The 16,136-nt window shown below is 37.9% G+C and overlaps 1 protein-coding gene across 1 annotated transcript in view; it reads right to left on the reverse strand.

Moving 5' to 3' along the window:
- Positions 1 to 4,063, reverse strand: part of LOC147626510 (uncharacterized) — a 71,566-nt gene extending 67,503 nt beyond the window's left edge. Inside the window, exon 1 of the mRNA XM_086816590.1 lies at positions 3,402 to 4,063. Coding sequence (XP_086672716.1) covers positions 3,402 to 3,644 — 243 coding nt within the window. The 5' untranslated portion in view covers positions 3,645 to 4,063. The remainder of the gene's footprint in view (positions 1 to 3,401) is intronic.
- Between the last annotated feature and the right edge of the window lie 12,073 nt (positions 4,064 to 16,136).

The following is a 16,136-nucleotide window of genomic DNA, read 5'->3' on the forward strand; positions in this document are numbered from 1 at the left end:
AAGTCTCTCATGATACTATCCATGTCTACCCTCTTGAGTCGAAGGAGTCAAGATTCATACTGCATTTAGAATAATAAAGAATAGACATCCTAGGCCTAAAACCACACAACCTTAAACAACCACATAGTAACATGTGGTTGAGATTTGAAGGAGACATCTTGTTGCCCCACGCCTCATATTTGATCCCAAAACTCTCATTTGCAGCAGCATGTGAGTAGAGCCTTTATGGTTATATATAGGTGATATCGCTTACTCATGATATTAAGTGTGTCAATACTCCCTCATCCTCTCTTTTCATGTAATATACCTGGGCATATACCGTCATAAGGCCAGATGAATCAGAACTACGAATAATTTTAAAAGGAAGAAAAGAATCACCAAAAACAAACAAAAAATTTAAAAAATTTAAAAATTTAAAAAAAAAACTTAATAGAGACACCCGAGAAAAATAATAATAATAATAGTAATAATAACTTGCAAAAATAGACAAATACATAACTAAATCACACACGCCCACATACACACACACAAATTATTTATTGAACCACAACAAAAGAATTTCTAACAAACAAGCTAAACAAATTTTTAATGACTAATCAGCAAAACAAACTTTAAATGACTAATTCACTAAAACAAAACAAGTAAAGACAAGAATACAAAAAGTGCGATATATGGCCATTGCATATACCGCTGCATATTGTCCAATCCATCATCATGGCCTATGTTCAGTTCCACTTGCCTCTTGTGCCTTGGTCAAATAAGGATATTGACACTTTCATGTCCAAAGCTTTTGCTCTAAAAAGAACTTGTATGCACTCCCAAAATGCATGGAGGTCTGAATAAACTCAATATTCGCTACCATATCATTGCAAGAAAGGCAACTCTACTTGTCACGTGCACAAGGCAGTGCCATGTCTAATCCCTAATCATATCCCTCATTAGGCAGCAATATTAGATGCATTTAGGGCATCTTCATCAGCATGCATCAGGTCGGCAGCAATTCCACACACACATATCAGGTCAGCAATAGCAGTAGAATATCAATCAACAACATTGTGTCAGAATCGGCAACATTTATCAATAATGATGGTGAAGAGTTTGGCATTTTATGTCAAACATGTCATATTACAAGACAAATCAATTGACTGACAGCAGTTGAAGCTAGCCGACTAGCATCCAAACATCATATAAATAGAAGTAGCATCTTTTGCATCATTTCATCTCTTCCATCTTGGAGTTGGATCATGAATAGGCAATAGAAGTGGTCTCAATAGCCCTTTTGGGAAGGCCTATAGCATATGTAACCTTTTCCTATGTACATAATATATTATATTGGAAAAACTCTCTCTCTCTCTCTCTCTCTCTCTCTCATGCGCTTTCGTTAATGTTCCTACAGGGTGCTTAAGGGCTGCGATTAAGGCATGAAGGCTTCCGCTATGTCACACTATCTCTTGAATTCCTTCACCAAAAGCAACCTTGGACTTTCACGTTGGCACATTTAATTGCGACAATGAAAACAAAGGCTTTTGGGGATTGGAGAGTTTCCCGACCAGACGTCATATTTGGAAGATTTGAAGGCCAAATTGTGAGCTGCCCTTATTCCACCACGCTTGTACATGACTGGCAAATGCTTCTTTGTCATCTTTCTTGGTCAGGTAGACCTCCAGATAGAGACAACTCTTTGTAAAAAGAAAGTACTCATTGGAGTTTGGCTTTTCAGCACTCATTGGCTACACTACAACCAGAAAATCATATTCTCTCCAACTTTGGCATACCCTTAGTTGATGATGATGTTGATGATCAAGGCAATATATCTTCCTTTCCACTCAGCTAGAGCTTATAAAATTTTGCTCCCTCCACCTCGGATACAGACACATGCAAATCAGTTCTGACATGTAAACAAACCTCTTCGTTGGTGGAAAGCCTTTTTGACCACAGTTTGGAAGAGCACATCGCCTCTCGAACGACGACTTTTCTTGTGGAGATGCATTGTGGGTGCACTTCCGGTTGGCACCTTCTTCGCTAAGAGAAACATTGCACCTACCTCTTGCAAGAGGTGTTCTCATCGCCAAGAGACAATTATTCATTTGTGGTGGGGATGCCCCTCTTCTCATGCTCTCTTGGACAAACTCTCAAGGCACTTGAGAGTGCGATTTCCCGGCAACAACTTCGGAAAATTCTTTTGGATATTCGGGCATCTTTCTTGACCTTTGCCAAATTACACAGTTTTCCTTTCTCGGACTAGATACTGGGCTTTGTGGACGATCTACCATGCATGAAATCAACTAATTTTTTGCCATGATGAGATCATATGCTTCGCTTTTTTCAGGAGGTCTCTTTACCTTTCACTCCGAGATTCTTTCGACCTCGGAGATCTTTCCTTTCATGAGTTGGAGGTGTTTTCCCACTGTTTCTAATATCTAAGTGGCAGTACAACTCAGACTGTACCAAACTTTCCTTAATGAAGCAATGGTTTCACAATAATATATATATATATATATATATGTGTGCAAACACTGAAGTTGGAAACTTTGGGGAAACCTTATGAATGGGTGCATTTGCATAGATTAGCTTTCAATTTCTTGCTTTCTTTTTCTTTTCTTTTTTTATGTTTTTCTATCAAAAAACTCAGTTCCACTTTGGTCCATTTTGGTCTTCCATAAAAGTAAATAAAGCTCTCTCTCTCTCTCTCTCTCTCTCTCTCTCTCTCTCAAATAAGTAAATGTGTAATCTCTCTAATAACCGGCACTGCAGCTCCTCTAGCAACTAGTATTTTTGTTCTTTTCAATGTTTTCCTTTGGTCTACAAATTCGGCTCAAGACCTCCATGGTCTTCATGTTGTGTATTTGGTCTCAATGGTCATTTTGACTTTCGAAGGCATTGATATAGCTTTCTTTCTTTCTTTTCTTCCTATTTTAAACATTCAAGAGATTTGAGGAAAAACCTTGTGGGTCATCGTGTTCATACAAGTATCATACATATACCTAGATGAATCCAAGAACATGCCCAAATTCACCTTTTAGGAACGTGCATGTTATATACTCATGGTAGTCAACCCACAAGACTATATAACTATCAACTCCATTATGCATAGTATGGACTAGATACAAGTATCATACATGTTTGTCGCATAGAATTGGAAACGATTAGTGCTTCGAAAATGATGTATTATGTGAGATAGGTTTAGGATAAGATCAGATATCATAGCCATGATAAACATCTGGTTTAGCATGAAGATCATATCATAGCCATCAAGACAACCTAGTGTAAAATGCTCACGACATAACCATTCACGCTGATTGGGACAAGATGAAGCTTACAACATAACAATGGAAATTCCTACCTTTTCTTTAGGAAACAAAAAAAATCATACTTGCTCACATGATAGCCATGGAAGGTACCTGGTTAAGGATGAAGCTCTTGCCTTGCCGTGCCCGACCGCACACCGAGACCACTCCGAGGGGACCTTTGACAAGCTGGAGGGCGGCCACAGCCTCAGCATCCATTCGGAATGTGCCACTCTCGTCACAGTACACCAATCGCAGAGCTTTTGCGGAAGGTGTGGCGTACGTAGCGTTATCCTTGGCATTCTCTGCCTTTTTCTTTGAAGCTTGGAGCCCCCTCGATCTAAGCAAGTGCGTCATTCTGTGCGGGCACGTGCGAAAGCGCCTCCTTCCACCTGCAGCTTCTACTGGCCTCAAGGTATCATGTTAAGAAATGCATGAGTTCGATGTTGCCCTCTGCAGAAGGGAGGAGCGTGTGGAAACCTAGCGATCGAGGGTGGCTATGGCGAAAGGAGGGAAGATGAAGTGAGCTAAACCTGTGCAGAGAGAGAGAGACACAGACAGAGAGAGACAAAAAGAGAGAAGAGTCTGCGCGGGGTTCTAAACCTCTACAAAGCACAAAGGCAACCGTCCGGCTATGGCAATGGAAGCTCTCTCCGTGCACGAGAAGATCGCTTTAGTCACTGGAGACTTGTTGGGCCCTGTAAATGCGACAGCGGAGAGAAGCGGAATCATTAACTTTAGCTGTTCCTGCTATCATAAACACACCCTCCATTTTCGACCTTCCACGTCTTCAAGCTGACCCTTCTATCAAGTTCACACGCTAGGCGTGACCCTTCTTGTCAAGTTCACACACCAGGCGCTCTCTCAGTGGATTTTTTTTTTACTGTTGCAAGAGACCCTTAGGGTGAGAACTCAAGGAGACATGCCACTTTTTTTACTGTTGCAAGAGACCCTTAGGGTGAGAACTCAAGGAGACATGCCACTGGTAGATTCGAACCCCCACGAGGTAGGAAAGAGAGACTACCAAATTACCAATCAAACTACAATATGTTGGAATTCACACTAAATTTAAGTTGCATTACTTAAATGGGTGCACCATGCCATCTTGATTGATATTAAGGTTAGACTTGAAGCCAAGGTATCCCTCCGCAAATCCAACCACTAAACTTAGCATGCCCATGCACTGCACACTCAATGCAACCGCCTCCACAATCCCTTAGTGTAGCCCACCCTTTGCTTAGACCCAACATAAAAAGCTTGCTACCAGGACTCTAGCATTGAAACTTGTCGCTAGGACCAAAGGCTCCCCTGATCAATCCTAGCACAGAGAGAGAGAGAGAGAGAGAGAGAGAGAGAGAGGTGGGGGGAGGCATTGCTCTCATAAAACTGAGAGAGACACGTCATCCGCGTTATAAAATTGAGAGAGACACGTCATTAAAAAAAAATTTATCCGCGTTTCGTGATAAAATTTAGCAATGCTCCCTCATGGATGCGACCTTGAGTCTTACCCTTTACACATGCAAAGGAGCAATAATTGACCTTGCCAACAAAATCACCAATGCATATCATGTCCATATCAAGATTTCATATTCATTTAGGTTGATTTTGTTACATATCTTGTAGTAACGAGACCCCTGAGGTCTTTAGATATCTTGTAGTGGCAAGACGCCTGAGGTGTTTACATATCTTGTAGTGGGGCGAGACCCCTGAGGTGTTTACGTGGCCAAGCATCAATTGAGGGATCAAATAAGAGGTACATCTAAGGGTGTGAGGACTAAGGCTTAATCACCTCTGGTTGTCATGCTTTGGGCTAGGGGGGAATGGACAAGTCATGGGCATTATCACCACTTTCTAAAAAGAATCCCAAATGGGTTACTAGAAAAAAAAATTGCTTGAGGTAGCTCTGTGTGGTTTTATTAAGAGAGCCCTCTCTATCTATCAAAAAATGCTATGGTTGGGTGATAAAGAACCGTCTCTACATGCCTAAAAAGGCTACATATTTCATCAAATTTAAAGCACCTTAGGTCATGAGCTGAAACACTTAGCATGTAATGTCACTTGAATCCATTTAGAGAGTGTCGAGCTCCAATGGCAAATCAACAACTCGCACAAAAGTAGTGTCCCACGTGCTTTCATCTTCACACACGTTGTGCCTACACTTAGGGTCTATAAGTCACTACATGAATCTCAAACATTAACAAAATTTGGTCAACTTGCCCCAAATCCAAATCAAACTCCATATCTTAGGCCAATATACATCCACTAGGCCCACCACCACTACTAAACTTTTATACCCATCCTACACATTATAGAAAATGTTGCATTTTAAAAAAATAACTTTTTATTTCTATCATTATAAAAGATAAACACATTTTTGCTTAACTTCAAGCTCAAACCTATTAAACTAAAGGGTAGAATTGGCCATGCCCACCACCCATTCACGGTATTATGATTGTGGTAGCAAAAACCATTTACACCCTGTGAAAGGTACGTAGATAAGGAGGGAAAGAAGGAGTGGACATATCCATTTTTCATTAGTGTTGTCTATAATAACAAGTCTAAAGGACCCATTAAACACCATTGCTCACATTTCCATGAAATCTAAATGGGCAAGGGCTTAATATGCTTAGTTTCTATCCATTTACAATTGTAAGACAAAATCATGCTTATTCACATAGGGAGGTAGCCCCCTTAGTCTTGACTTATTTTCAAGTGTGCCTTGAATTTTCATCCTTTATCTAGCTCACTTTGATATGCCCCTTGATTTCCAATCCTTCACTAGGCGAAGCATGAAGATCCTAAAGTCATGAAATTTAATCAAGATATCATCAAAAGTGCACAAAATATTGTGAGCCTAAAGTAAGAAGAGGTCAGATTTGACAAGGTGGGTGATAAAAGCTATGTGAACAAGGTAAAGACTATATAACACATCATACTAGACTCATGAGATTTGAAAAAAACAAAAAAGCAAAGATCATGAGTAGCTAGTCTACTTTACATGTGGATGGTGTGACACTTGTAATAAAATAATAGTGAAATAACTTTTGGAAAAAGTGTTAGCCCACCTCATAGATTATGTTGGAACATATGAAGCTGCCTTATCATGAGCTTAATGTCAAATAAGGAAAGTCTAAGGATTTTGTGTACATACTTGCTTAACACTAGTAATAGTGGTGGCCGGACCATTTTTAAGTTTTGACCAGCCTAGTGTGAACACTAGTCACTTTATATAAGTTAATTTTAACAATAAGTAATACATATTCACTCCCTTGCAATAAAATACTTGTGATCCCTTCTTTCCTCTATTCTTACTTGCATGTATGCTATAGAATCTTGCTTATGACTCTGCTTTCCTCTACTCTTACTTACATTTATGCTATTAAATCTTAGATAAGTTTGTTTACAAATTTCCCTCTTCCATTAGCTTCTCCCCTATCCACCTTTTATGAGAGAGAACCATGGAAAAGTTGATCTCCTTATTGCCTCCATCTAGGCAAGGGGAACCTCTACCTTCACTCCTTTAGCAATGGAGTATTTCGATGTGACAATGGAGTGATGTAGACAAGCTAGCACACCCATATCAACGAGCATTCCGATGTGACAATAGAGTGATGGATGAGCTTGCATTGCAAGTTGAAGGTAAGACCCATAACACACGATTCAGCAAAGGCTAAGGTAAATTCTTGACTTGAACATACAACGCACCCGAGGACTAGCCTTCCATCCATTCCTAGCTATTGGGATCACCCAATATTGCCTAGTGTTGATTAGGAGGTCACACTTTAAAGGCATACAATTTTGGAGATTTGGATGAGTTTAGTGGCCTTTTGGATGATTTTGAAGCCCACAAGGCTTTGATCTTCTTTCATCGAGCCAAGGAATAGCTTAGTGATGTCTGTCAAATTTGGGCTTTATCTTGTCATATTTTTATCTTGTCATATTTAGGCTTTATCTTGTCATATTTTTAGCAATGTTTGGCAATTTTTTCTTATTTAGCAGTTTTTTATGCCAAAGTTGGAAAGTGGGCTTATTTTAGTATTTTTTAAAACTAATTTGGGATTTTTTCAAATCTAGATTTATTATAGGTTCTACACCTATTTTTAAGGTGCATGGGTCATTTATGGCCAATTATGATGTATTTTTTGTCAAAATTATCATATTTTTAATAAATTGACGAGAGCCCAAGAATGTGTTTGCTAAGCCTGACGAGAGTGTGGGAATCCATAAAAGTGAGTAGATTTAGCAAATATATCAAAGTAAGGGCCATAATGCGTGAGAAATGACAATTTTTGGATGGCTGGCAAATTTGAAGGCAACACCATTTTGGAGGAGAGGTAGATGGAGTTAGATATGTCAGAATAGTGCAAGGAGATAGTCACTCTTAGGGTTTTAGACCATGCTAGATGCAATTGACGTGTTTATTCTACAATTTAAGGCATGTAAGAAAAATTATTAGGAGTATTAATTACATTTTTTAATCAAGAATAATTAGTAGGTTTCATGAGAGGAGAGAATCACTATTAGGAGCAATTGGAGATGAATTAGTGATGAGAAGTGGAAGATTGGGAGTCCTATATGCAATAGCAATTACTCCATTGCATTTGAAAATATTGTTTGTTGAGATATTCCTCTTTTATATTATTGGTTTTTCTTTAAATTTTAGCATAATATTTAAAAATTAATAACTGAGAAATAAAAAAATAATTGGAGGATGTTTAAAAAAATATTTATTTATGATGAGAAATCTTTGTGTAAAAGGACTTTTACCGAAAATAAATTCAACACCTACTTGTAGTGCAAAATGGGGTTGTTTGCTTGTTTAGTGAAGGATAATTGAGGGAGAATATTAGGATGCTTTGAAAAGAGAAATTGCTTATTTTTATATGTTCTTTCATTCTTAGAAGATTTAGATTGAATGGATTTGATTTAAGTGTGATTGCTTTATAAAATGATCATAAATAGGGAATGTTTAAGAAGTTATAATTGTATATTTGAAATTTAGGTGTGGTTGAAAAAGGAAAAGTATTAACTTTGTTATGAGGAATGTGTGAGTGAAATATAAGTGTGAAATGATGTGTTTTTCATATATGTGTTTTATAAAATGAAGATGATTCATTGCATATGTGTGGGATGAGTTGTTATTTGAGTAACACATAATTATTTCCAGTGCTTGAATAATTGTATAATTGTTCTTATTAATTGAACATAAGTAATAGAGCTTTATTGAGATCCTTTAAGGATAAAGTTCATGGTAGAATAGGAGTGGTTATCTGCAAATAGGTGGTTAGTTGAGAGGGAGCCCTCGATTTTCTTATTATCCTTCTCTTGAAAAAGAGGAGTTACCTTTGTCTTAAATAATAAGGAACATGTGGAAAGTTCTCAGAAGCTGATATTGGAAATGGCACTGTGCTCCCTACCTATCTAGGCATTATCCTAAAAAGAAATTAAGGAGTTTTATTAAATGTGTGTGAAATGATTTAATTAGAAATAGTGTTTTGGACTACATCGAAATGAAGCATTTTGAGATAATTAAATGATAATCACAAGTAACTACCCTTACATAGTGTAATATCCTAATACTTGGCTGGCTAGAACCCTGTTTAGAGAGCTATTTGAGAGAGTGATTTTTTAGCATCATTTTTGGTGCATTTGCCACCAGGAGATCTAGCAACATGATAACAAGGGTTAATTAGTACGAGTGTTCGCAAGGGCGTAGTTAACGAAAACTTAGACTTAACTTGGATAGAGAAACTTTTTATAGTAAAAAGCTTAATTATAGAGAGATCTATACGCCTATATTAGGTATCCAAAGAAAAAGAAGAGGAGCACTAATGAGGAAACCCAAGAAGAAGAAAAGGTAATTTGAGAATTAAGTGACGACGAGGGAGAAACGAGTGAGCAAGGAGTTAAAGAGAAAGGATTAACTCTTTGAGTGAACATCTATGATTTGGAATATATAAAAGACTCAATTCCTAGTCATCTAGCCATACATTGGGGTTTGGTAGACGAGTGAGCAAGGAGTTAAAGAGAAAGGATTAACTCTTTGAGTGAACATCTATGATTTGGAATATATAGAAGACTCAATTCCTAGTCATCTAGCCATCCAACTAACCATACATTGGGGTTTGGTAGACAAGATAGAATTAGGGACCATTGCATTTTCCACTTATAGTGGATATTGGAGAGGCCGCATGCCGCCCAAGAGTTAAGAAAGAGCTAGAGGACCTAGAGACATTGTGGTAAGAACAAGCTTCTCACTTATGAGTAGAGTGGTTATCTTTTCAATGGATAGGCCCATCACCAGGGTAGAATTGAGAATTGTGACTAGGAGTTAGCATAGACAATTCATTAAGGATTTTGCTAATTTAGTTCAACCTTTACAAGAGCTATATATAAGAGAATCTGGTGCGCCTTTACCCACAATCTATGAAGTGATTAGTTACATAGAAGAGAAGACAGAGTGGAGTAGCTGGGGAGAGAATAGTAAGAGTAGGATGGATAAGTAGTGAAAGTAGTAGAGAAGTGAGGAATAGAGAGAGAGAGAGAGAGAGCAAAAAACGTTGGGAAAGATGTAACAAGAGACTTACTGAGCAATTGGAAGCATTGAACAAACTACTAGGGGGGAAGGACTTAGAGGAATGATAATAGCCAACATAAATTTAAATAAAGGACGCATTACGGGAAGTACTCTTTCTAGCATAAGTGAAAACGAGTCTTACTATTCAAACATGTTAGTTTCAAGTGACGACGAGGGTTATCAACCCGACATAAATCCCATTAAAGAGGAAAGTGAAGGAGAGGAAGGTAGTGTTCAACAACACACACCATCTCCACATAGTCAAAAGAGAAATAGCACTTTAGAAACTTATGAGGATTTTGGGTTTATATGGTTATTTCATATACCTAAAGGGAAAGCACTTGATTTATTTGGGGAAGAAGACCCAGGACTAGCAACTCTTTTTACTTAAATAATGGCATTACCATCACCTAGAACGATAGTCCGTTAAGCGAATTTTACTCAATTTGGGGGATTATGGGATGAAGACCTAGACGGCTATAAATAACAATTTGAGGTTACATGTGTAGCAAATGAAATCGTAGATGATGACTAGAAGTTGCATATATTTTTGGCCACACTGAAAGATGAGGCTATGAGTTGGTATGGGAACTTGGATTCAGCTTCTAAAGCCACATACAATGACTTATCTCACAAGCCTTCCTCACTAAATTTAGAAGGCAAGGTTTCCAAGACCGCTCAGCACAGTAACTAGACTACTTGTCTTAAGGTATAAATGAGAGTATTGACCATTACATCAAACAAATGGAAACTATTGTGAAAGGAGGATGGGAGCTACTGCTCCAAATGAAGAGACACAAAAATGTCAGTTCGTTGGTGGTCTTTGAAATGTAGAGGCACAAATGTATGCAAGCCACCTTACACATCTTGTAATATTAGCGGATGTGGAACAAGAAGCGAGATATTGGAAACAAGTGTAATTAAGTCAACATCACAATGACGCAAGTTACTACAAGATCCTAGACTGTCACAACTGCTAGTTGCTACATAAGCAAATACACTAGAGCCATTGCTACCCCATGGAATGCCTAATGTGCTTGAAATGAGTGTGTAAGAACAAGCTATGATGGTTCCTAACCCATCGAGTTATGTCCTATATAATCCTTATGTGTGAACACCTGCATATATGGTATAAAAGGGCACTCCTCAAGTACCTTTGATTGAGGCTAAGGTCATAGAGATAGTAGCAAACTCATTAGGGAAGTTAAAAGAACAAATTATTAATGTAGATCCACAAGAGAAAGAGATAAATGATGTGGCACCACAAAATATGACTAACACCCCCATAACCCACCTAGATCGAATATTTGGTGTGGGAATTGCCATGGGTATGGCCCAACGACAAGCTCAAGGGTTGCAAACTAATTATAACTTCATGGATAGAACAAATGACACTCATGCGATAGGCCCTCCACCATACCATGACCTTTTAGGATTGCCTGCACAAGGGCAACCTCCATTACCTAAAACCTCATATCCTTATAATAGCGGAAATATGCAGAGAGGTTCTCCTTTCAGAAGAATGCCTGCACAAGGGCAACCTCCATTACCTAATTATATGCGGAGAGGATTGCCTGCACAAGGGCAACCTCCATTACCTAATTATATGCGGAGAGGATTGCCTGCACAAGGGCAACCTTCATTACCTAAAACCTAATAATAGTGGAAATATGCGGAGAGGTTCTCCTTTCAGAAGAAACTTTGGAAATCCTACAAATAGTGGAATGGGTGGTAATTACTTGAGGCCACAAGGCCCCATAATATGCTATCATTATCAACAAGAGGGGCATATAGCGGCTTATTGCCCCACAATGAAATGAAACATCAAGATTATACTACGTTATGTAGAAATTGTAGTGGGGAAGGCCATTGTGAAAAAAAATATCCATTGAAAATCAAGTCTTTGACTATTGAAGATAAGTGTAAATACGTGGTGAGTGAAAGGCCCAGCTTTTCATTAAATCTAGTAGAACTAGAAAGTGAAGACTCCTTCCAAACTATTAAATCAAAATTCATGCCTCGCAAAGTAACCTTTGCAATGGAACCAATGATTAGCATAGTGACTTGTTCACAAATAAACCAAGAGGGAGTAGAGAGAGACGCATCTTAGTTAGCTGAGAAAGTAGCACATGAGCCTAAAAAAGTATGTGTGGGGGAAAATGTAAGCCACAACATTGAACCAGTAAAGTCTGAATCCCAAGGACAATCTTTAGATCATCCTATCTTACATGTCCCCTTGCAAAACCCATAAATACATGTGGAAGTGGAACCCTTTCCTAAATAATTAGTTCACATAGAAAGGATGACTGAGAGGGAAGGTGGTGGATCCATGCAGAATAGAGTGTTCGATTTATGGGATAGAATTAGAGAAGGTCTCCTTGTCCATAAACTTAAGACAATTACTTGAGGTTTCTCCTAATTGTAGGAGACAAATCTACCAAAATTTGGTAAGAAGAAGAGCATGTAGAGTTAGAGTGGAAGTTGGTAGATTAAACCCTAAGGCAAGGGAAGCAAAGGATGTATGAATAGTGGATCTTTTCATAGATATAGGAGCTCCAGTGATAGATGTGAACATAGGTAATATATCGATTCTTGAGCACATTAGATGATAGAACAAACTATGGAGGAGTTAGGGTTGAAGGATTTAGAACCTACTAACTTAGTGTTATGGCGGTTGGTTGACTAGCAAAGAGTTAAACCCGTAGGGGTGTTGCGAGCCCTAAATACCAGTATTGCAAGACTTGAGTTTGGAATTAGTTTCTTAGTGGTACGTCTTATTTCTCATGTCACGTTATATCCCATTTTATTAGGGCAACCATGGCTTTCGTAAGCATGTTGTGACCAAAGCTGGCACAAAAGTTTTATCACGATTGGTCAAGATGATCAAGTTAAAATAAGGGTAGTTACTAAGGAGTGGCTTGATGAGATTATTAAGGAGGATACTATAGATTATGGAGGGAAGAGGATATTAGTGGCTTAAGAAGATTATTAAGCAGGACTATAGATTATGGAGGGGATGTCTCAAAGGGAGAGGTAACAAGCGCAAGTGAGGATAAGCTCTTGAAGGGTGAACAACCTTATTCATGGTTAATTAGAACCTTAAAGAGTATTGTATCTCCTTCACGAGATAACATGGAAGTTAATACCCTACACCAACAAAATTATGCAAAACAAAAAGGGCTAGGGGAATACGAGGTGCATTACTCTTCAGGGAATGACTCGAATAGTGATATCACTAGGCTGGTTGTCTACATCTAAAGAATGGACAACTGACTATCTTATGATAAAAAGAGTAGGAGAAGATAGTGAGAGTGACAATGGGAAATTTGGAAGTTGTAGAGAATGAGTTAAAAAGAGAGTTTAAGAAAGAAGGAATAGAAATGTTAGTGTGTGATAAAGAGGTTAGGATTCTATTCGACAACAATTGGTGACGGGGATAGTGAAACACTAGAGGTAAAAAACCAGGAGAGAAATGAGTTAATAAGAAAGAGCGTACGTAGTGAGAGTCTTGAAAAAAAGTGCAAGGATGACCATAATCAAGGAGTTCTATTAGGGTTTTTTAAAAGGAAAGATGGATACGAATATGGTAGAAAAAGAGTTAGAGGAGTTAAATGAAGAGCCTGTTTATAGTGTGAACAAGTGAAGGAAGCTATATGGCTAGCTCGAACAAGAAAAGTTTGCAATTAAGCAAGAATAGTAATCTCGCAATTAGAGATAGATAAAGGTCAAGCTTTGTTGGAAGCGCGCCAAAGTAAGCAATTAACCCAAAAAGTGGATGCTTACCATAGGGATGAAATTACATTGCTAGAGGTTGCGTTAGAAGAGAAAAGTGTGATCATAGAAGAACGAGAATTACTTATACGCCAACTTAGGGATAAGGAACAAGCAGTCACTCGACAGTTTGAGAGAGAAAAACAAGAGTCTATAGGAGAATTTATGTGCGCAGTAGCCCTAAATCAGTATTATGTCCAAACATTAAAGAAGGAAGTGGAGTTCAACAAACGAAAGAGGGCACATATGGGAATTAAGCTTACTAAAGTAAGTAAAGGAGGAAATATGGCTCGCCACACACGAATGAAGCCAAAAATAGGAGGAATAGATTTGAGGAATGAGAGGAAGTGCGAGGATGATGTATTCGAACGAGATGAGTATAAAGGCAAAGAAAAAGAAATAACACTCAATTGTATGATCGTTGAGTTAATGGAGATGCACAAAGATGAATTTTACGAGTGTTGTGAGATTGTGCAATTCATACCAGTGACTATGGTAATGAAAGATAAAGATGAAGAGACAACGAAGTTAAATCGACACAGTCTTTTAGAAGAAATATGGATGCATATATCTCGAGAGAGATTCCTAGAGTATTTAGTGAGAGATATCGGTCTACTTACGTACGTGATAATGGGATAGAGTTGTCCAAATTAGAAATCTCTGAAGGGAAATCCTTATTAAGAGGCTCTCAGGTAGAAGGATTATATTTAGAGGATTTCCAGGATGTTTTAACTAAACATTTGAGTGTTTTTTCATGGTCCTATAAAGACTTAAAGGCTTGAGCTCTGTCAAGATTATATTGACTTAGAGCCTAACGTAAGACCTATTTGTTAGAGATAAAGACAAACGAACCTAGTATATGCAGAGCTTGTCAAAGTAAAAATCACTAAGCTGTTTGATGTAGGGTTTATCTATCATGTAGCTTATAGTGTGAATGAGTTTCACCTATTGTGATAGTCCTTAAAAACAATAAAAAGATTCGCATCTGCATGGACTACCGGCAAATTGAGCAATAAGATGAAGAAGGATCATTTTCCTTTACTGTTTATTGACCAAGTCGTCCTAGATAAAGTAGTTGTATTCCTTTATGTATGGTTTTAGTAGATATAACCACGTGTTAATCCATTTTGAGGACCAACCTAAAACAACCTTTATTTTACTGAGTGCTTCACTTACAAAGTTATGTCATTCGGGTTATGCAGTGCTCCGGCTACTTTTCAACGTGTCATGATCGCGGCTTATCAGGATTTTCTTAGACAATGGGTGGAGGTTTTTAAGATTATTTTTGCATCTTTGGCACTCTTATAGATATGCCCAATAATTTGGAACAAGTATTCAATCGAATTATTGCAATTAGGATATTTTTGAACCTAGAGAAATGTGTCTTGGTGTGGAAAGCGGTACATTGTTAGGACGTGTAGTCTCCACGGAAGGGATAGTGGATGAAGCAAATATTAGAAAGATTAGTGAGTTACATTCCCCTAGTAATCTTAAACAAATACAAGGATTTTTAGACCAGGTGAACTACTATTGGTGTCATTTTATTATCGCTTTAACTTTAGATACATTACTAAAAGGAAAGATAATCCTTTTATCTGGATGAAGAAATGTCATGGGGCTTTCGAGCTTCTTAAAAGTAGAGATTAGTGGAAGCACCAATCTTAATATTGTCGGACTGGACTAAGGAATTTCATATCCATGCAGATGCCTCGATGATGGCAATAGGTTTGATATCATGCCGATCGGATGATAATAGGGTGGACCATCCTATCTATTATGCAAGCAGAAATTTGGGTGTTGTGGAAAGAAACTACATGACAACAGAAAATGGATGCCTCTCAATGGTGTTCTCAGTTGAGAAGTTTTGTCATTAACTTCTAGGAAATAAATTCATATTCTATGTTGATCATGAGGCTTTTAAATACCTCTTGAATTAACCAGAGTTATCAAGACGAGTTATTGTTATAGATGCTTTTATTTCAAGAGTTTGATTTTCAAGTGGTGACTAAAGTGGGAAAATCCCATGTATTGGGCAAATTATCTATACAGATTATTGACAGATGATCAAGAAATTGGGGTAGAAGATGAACTTCATGATGCTAATTATTTTTAGTGGAAACACAAGTTTCATGGTATGTAGACATCTCTAATTTTTTAGCATAGATCAATACCCACCTATGGTAGATAGAAGGTAGAAGAAAAAGATTTTGTTGAAAGTAATGTTTTATAGTTTATTGGGGGTTTATATTTATAAGTATTTTCCTCGGGAAGGAATTTATCATCGATGTGTGCATGAGGATGAAGTTCCCACTATCTTGAGGGCTCTACACGATGAACCATGTGGAGGTTATTTTGCAGGTGAGACAACATTGCTGAAGGTACTACCGACTTTGTATAAGGATAGTTACTATTTTTGTCAAAAGTGTGATAAATGTCAACGAGTTGGTCGACCAACGAAACAATTTGCCACTCCATTGACACCAATCTTAACAATGAATCCC

This window comes from Cibotium barometz, chromosome 22 (genome assembly GCF_041138505.1).
Source record: "Cibotium barometz isolate CiBa-2024 chromosome 22, ASM4113850v1, whole genome shotgun sequence".
Taxonomy (NCBI): Eukaryota; Viridiplantae; Streptophyta; class Polypodiopsida; order Cyatheales; family Cibotiaceae; genus Cibotium; species Cibotium barometz.